The 6,279-nt window shown below is 41.2% G+C and overlaps 1 protein-coding gene across 6 annotated transcripts in view; it reads right to left on the bottom strand.

The window, feature by feature from the left end:
• KIAA1549 (KIAA1549 ortholog) overlaps positions 1–6,279 on the bottom strand; it is a 283,671-nt gene that overhangs the window by 85,246 nt on the left and 192,146 nt on the right. For all 6 annotated transcript variants that reach the window (XM_019515386.1, XM_019515387.1, XM_019515389.1 and 3 more), the window contains exons 10-11: positions 2,609–2,786; positions 376–560 (exon numbers count right to left, since the gene is read on the bottom strand). In XM_019515386.1, coding sequence (XP_019370931.1) covers positions 376–560; positions 2,609–2,786 — 363 coding nt within the window. The remainder of the gene's footprint in view (positions 1–375; positions 561–2,608; positions 2,787–6,279) is intronic.

Here is a 6,279-nt window from a genome sequence, read left to right as displayed (position 1 = left end):
GTGTGTGTGTGTGTGTGTGTGTGTGTGTGTGTGTGTGTGTGTGTGTGTGTGTGTGTGTGTTGAGAGAGAGAGAGAGAGCGAGAGCTCTACAGGTGCTTCAGCAGGGCTTTTTGGTGCTTTTGTCTAATAGCTGATTCGATCAGCTTTTTTGTTTTTTGGGGGGAGGGGTTTTATAGCTGCAAGCAATCTCTGTGACTTAACTTTATGATAGTCAAACAAAATAGACATATTCATGGTTTTTTAGGGACCCAAGTAAAGTGGAACAGAAAGCCTGACAGAGGGTATAGGATTTGGCCCTACCTGCTTGTTAGACTGTCACAGTCTGGAGCAGTTAGAATGCCCCTCATCCCACATATTTTCCCATCACACTTTTACCTTCTGTCGCTGCTGAATATTGCTCATTGTGTCTGGCTGAAACTCCAGCTTGTCTGTTCGGCACAGCTTCCAGTACAAAATAATAATGATAAGCAGCACCACGGCCACAGGAACTGCCACACCAACGATAATCCACAGACTGTTGTTCTGTGACTCGGAAGATGACTGCTTCACTCTCTCCACAGCTACAGTTAGAAGAGAGTGGAAGGGAGACAAAAGTTGTATTTAGTTATATATACTGCAAGCTGTCATTCAAGTATATATACACACATACGTTATAAACACGCACATGCGCGTGCCTCTCCACCCATATATATTAACGATATACACATACATACACACTATTATTTCTATGCTGTTATAATTGCTAGCTAAGAATTACATTTGTAGTAGATTAGAAAACAGACTGGGCAACAGGGTTCTCATTAGATCATTTAACCTGATTAATTAAACCATATCAAAATGCTTAAGCCAATGTAGCTTGATAAAACGCATTAACATTTTTTACATATCAACAACAATTATGTGGAAGATTTTTTTAGCATTCCTGCCTGAGCCCTAAATTTGCTATTATCAGCTGTCTATTCTCTCTCTCACTAACCTCAAATTTTGGACAAAACTATTTAATTCTGCAAAGGATCATAACTAATTTGAAATCTAGGAGTTACAGTGAAGCTAACTGCACACAAAGTAAAAGAAGCCTGGAAGAGACAGATATTTTCTTTCAATCCATTTCATTGACATTAATTGTAACTGTTACCTGAAACAATAGCATGTAAAACGTTTTCAGTTGAAACTCATTTTTAAAGAAACAATTTCAAATTAAAAACAATATTTCTGTGCAAATTCATTTTGTAGTTTGTTCTCATACATTCAGATAGTGCATCTAGAGACTGGAGGAAAATAATTCTCGCTACGTTTCACTTATTTTTACTTGGTACATTTGACAGTACTTTGTGAACAGTCAGTTTCACTGTATCCTTTGTTAGAGTAAATTTCCACCCTTCTGTTTGCCCTATTCTTACTGGGAGAGAAAACCAAACAATCTTTAAAACAAAACAAAACATTTATTATTTAAGATCCTCACATGGTTTTAAATTACTGTTTTGAATTAAAATTTCAGTTAAATGAATAAAAATATGAGAACAGGCTGGAAAAAAAAAAAAGTCAGACTTGTTCAACAACTGGTATTTCCTCTAAAGTCCTAAGGCTGCTTTATTCTTACAATCCCGATTTTTTGCATAATAAATACTACACTGTGGCTGCCCTCAGAGGATAGCTCTACAAGTTCAAAATGGAGGGACATTATGAAAGCAGGACAATAGCATTTAGAACAGCAGCCTTGGGAGGCTGCTATAATTTAGCTCTCCAGGATTGTCTAAGTTCTGACCCCAGAACCTCTCAGGATCAAGAGGATATGAAGATGGATTTAAAGCCATCTTAGTCGCAAATCTACTTGGCTTTGAATTCCATGCTGTACTCTTTTAGAGCTTCTGAATCAGCCATCATCTCACAAATATAAATCATGCACTTCAGACATCTATAACTAACATCATGTAGTAGGAGTTTCATTGTGGCCATAATGTAGCCATCCCTAACATCATAAATGCAGAGTAGAAATAGCACCACTCGACCTGGAGCTGGTTAGGCTTCAGACAGAGTATTGTATCTAGGTTTAGGCATTTTCTAAAGAAGGTTGAAACCCTGGAGAGAATCCACAGATGAGACAAAAGATGATAAAGGGGCTGGAATGCAAATTGTATACAAATAGGTTAATGGAACTAGGTACATTAAGTCTGGAGGATAGGGGACATGATAGCAGTTTCCAAACATTGGTAAGACCACCATAAGGAAGAGGGAGAACATTTGTTCCTAGACAGGGCAGGGCAAGAAGGAATGGGTAAGACTGCAACAAAGAAAATTTAAATTAATTTAGTGTCCTAAGTATAAGAACAGTGGGACAACAGAACAAGATGCCTAGAGAAGCTGTGGAATCTCCTTCATAGGAGATTTTTAAGCAGAGGCTGGATGAGTAGGATGGGTCAGGAACGGTGTATTCTCTACATCCATGGAGGATGTTGGAATAATGATCTAAAAGGTCCCTTACAATCCTATAATTCTATGACGTGACGGGCAGTAGATTTTTTTTTTTTGTGGAAGTCCCCAGCTTTCCATAAGTAGGGTCACTCTTCCTTTTCTTCACTGGTACCAGTGCAGATTTGGTGGGACTTACGTTGTGCAACTGTGCCTTGAATCCGGTAGCCGAGAATGATGGCAGCTCTCTGGATGTTGACTCTGTTGATTAGGTCTGAACATTTTACAGCACTAAGCCTCTCCCCATCTTGATCCTCCACAAAGTAGACTAGCTCTACAGGGAAATCAGCACCCTCTAACCGCGACACATTCACAATCTGAAAAGAAAAATAATTTTTAAACTTCATTTTTTTCTTTTTGGCTTCCCTTCAACTCACTCCCCACTGATACATTTACAGAGCTTGCATCATATAAGGACTTAATAAAGAAAGGCAGCAGGTACAGCTTCATGAAGGAAGAACCACCGCTTCTCTTGATTGCCACTGGCTCCAACCCCAATGAATCAAGAGAAAAAAGCTCCAAATTAGATCCCAGTGTGCCAACCTGTGGCTGCAAAAGCCAAATTCTAATGTCTAGGAGACTGTGCACATCACAGAACTTGAATAAGGGCTGCTTGCTGAAATTTGGAAATTGGTGGTACTCTGACCTGACCAGCAGTGTACACCATACAGTGTAAAGGTCACTGGAATACTGTAAAGATAAAGACACAGCAAAAAAAACAAACAAACAAAACAAGGACACCAAAACAAAAGAAAACAAAAAACCTAATTCTACAAAGGCAAATATCCCTGATTTTAGCAACTTTTACTTAATGCTGAACAAATCTGGATGCCAACTGATTTTTCTGCATTTATAAATTATTATAATAATTTGCACCCAAACTAAAACATGATATCACTGTTACAACAACAACAACATTACTACTACACTTATTTAGAAAAGATTTCAAATGGAACTGTTCCAATGGAAGATTATACCAGTTCACTAATAAATCAGCATCCAAATGATAAAAATGAGTATTCAAATGCTTCAGCACACTGAGAAATCTACAGAAGCAGCTGTCTTGTAACCGAGAAAGCAGCAGCTTACAGTGTACAGCAGGGGTGCTCAACCTCTGGCCCACAGGCCAAATGCAGTCCATCAAGCCTTGAATCCGGGCCTATGGGGCTCTCCACGGCTTGGGAAATTTGGTGATGGGGGACCAGTGGCAGTATTGCCACCCCTCCCTGCCACCAATGTCCCAAGCCCCATGGAGCGAGTCTGATCTGGACTACAATGCTTTCCCCACATGGCGAGACTGGAGCCAGGCCATGCCCCCTTTCCTCCTGGCCCCAGACTGCATTCCCTTCTCCCCAGGAGGCTGGGCTGAGCCATGCTCCCTTTTCTCTGCCTGGCCAGGTTGGGGCTGGGCCATGTCCCCTCTCTCCATGTGGTTGGTATGGGAGGAGACATGTCACCTCCTCAATCCCACTCGCAGGGCTAGGCCATGCCCTTTACCCCTCAACCTTGATGAGGCTTGATCAGGGCTAAACCATGCTCCCTCCTTCCTGCAAGGCTGAACTGGGCCCAGGTCACAGCCCCTCCCCCATGCAGGGCCAGGTTCTGGCTGGCCCAAACCCCCCTATACTGAGCAGCTGAATTGGGACCAGGCTCCCCTTCTCCCCTCTCTGTGCACCCAGATGGGGCCCTGCCAGTTCCGGCCCACAGAGGGATTAGGCACTGCCCATCCAGTCTGCCGACCAAAACGGTTGAGCACCATTAGTGTACACTATTCACTTTGAGAATAAAATGTGAAGTTCCTGGCTTTTCTGACTTTGTTTCACAATGCTGATGCTAATGTACAGATTTGCTGATGTGGGAATGGGAGTTGGAAGGACTTAATTATTCAGATTTGTGCCAACTAAAAAAGAAATTGTTTTCAAACTGCACTGTTTACAGTAGTTAGTAGGTGAAGGCAAGGACTTGTAATACCCTAGCAGTTCCTGGGAACAAAATGGGTTCTCTTGCTGTTCTGGAATTCCAAGAGTTGTTCAGGGATTTTTGACAACTGCATGTAAGATCTTAAGAGCTTGGAGGCAGTTTTGGGGATCATATCCTTAATTCTATGAAGGTCCGTTATGGGGGAGGGCTTAAAAAAAAATTAAAGGTTTGTATTTTGAAACAGAACTCTCTTTGCTCTGAAAGTCTAAAATGTTTCACGCCCACCTTAAAATGTGCCCATTTTCATTGGAAGGTCTCTGACAAAACACTGTGGCAGAAATATGGTTTGATTTCACTTGCTCTTCTCTAAATACCTATCAAAATTTCACACTTTAACTTGTTTTACCTGTTTTAATTCCAAATAATTTTGTTGAGATATATATTTACACATTACCCAAAAACATACGCTTTCTATTTGCTGTAAAGGAACCATCTGTCCATCCTCAACTAGAACAACTAAACAGTAAACTTCATATGTCTTCCTAATTAACCCTCAGACAACAAACTAAAAATTTACATGACACTCTAGGAAGCCATTCCTTCAGTGAAGTTTTAATGCCATTATAAGTAAAAAGAAGTGTGCTTTGACAAACCCCTCTAGATACTTGCTAATCAATGAACATCTAAATTGTAAATGAGACTCTCAGGAGCTGTGTTCTAAAACTAAATCTAACATATTTTAACTTCTTTTTGTTAACCATTTATATGGCTGGTTCAATTTAAAGTTCTGCAAAATACACAAAGGGATTTGAATCCACAGGTTTCATAGATTTGGTTTGAAGAGCCATATCATCTTCCCCTTCCCTCATGTGCTGGCCCTGGGTCTCATGGTACATGCTAGAATGGCCCTGTGTGCAGGGCCCACTGCATGCAGTGCCTGCTCTAGAACCCATGCCATATGTGGCACCCAGTCCAGTTGGTTGCGGGGTGGGTGGAAGGCGATCCATGGATCCCCCCACATGCTGGATCTAGTGCCTGCTCTGGCTGGTTTGGGACTGCACTCTATGCAACACCAGCTCCACCTGGTTTGGAAGCCATGCTGCATATAGCGCCTGCCCCAAGACCAGATAGAGAGGACAATTTCTAATAAACCCCCCCCACTACTGAGGAAATGCATTGCAATATCCTAGTTCATACCAATAGGGCTGGTGGCTCTTCTCTGAGGGGGGTGAGAACCAGCTTCAACTAAACACTACTCTAAGTCAGCTTATACACGGCAAAAAGGTTCTCCTAGATATTGAAAAATTAGGTTACCCTGTAAAACATAACGGAAGGAAAACAATTATTTTGAAAGGCTTTCAATTACCTCATTAGGGTAACAAAATGAGGGATGATATTCAGTTTTAACATTAAAAAACCAAACAGTCAATTTTAGTACAGACATTTGAAAACAATATGCAGAGGAATTTAGATTTTTAATTTTCTATTAACAATTCTAGCAGTAAAATTAATTCTTGTATTAACAGAACATAAAGGGAACACTAAGATTGTATCTAACCTTGCAACCAGGGGGTGATGGAGTACTTAAGAGGCAGAGCTGCTGTTGAGGAGTGTGGGGGAGATTGTACTAGTTGTATTGTACAGTTGCCCAGTTATGGAAACTTTATAGCCCCTTTGCACAAGCACAGTGGTACAAAAAGATGGGTGGGGGGAGTTATTAGGATTAAGCAGGCAAGGCCTGGCCCACAGAATGCATCACACACCGAAGTAAAACCATCTCCATGAGCATTGGATTGTCACCCAATCAATGCTTTACTCTAAACTAGAAAGGGATTTCTCAGACACCGGTGCATGCAAACAATACACAACAACTGGTGCTCTATTGCCTAA

The sequence above is a fragment of the Gavialis gangeticus genome, unplaced genomic scaffold (assembly GCF_001723915.1).
Source record: "Gavialis gangeticus isolate Ggan-Ray unplaced genomic scaffold, GavGan_comp1, whole genome shotgun sequence".
Taxonomy (NCBI): domain Eukaryota; kingdom Metazoa; phylum Chordata; order Crocodylia; family Gavialidae; genus Gavialis; species Gavialis gangeticus.
Note: the sequence above shows the minus strand (reverse complement) of the source record. Positions and strands in the feature narration are given on the sequence as shown.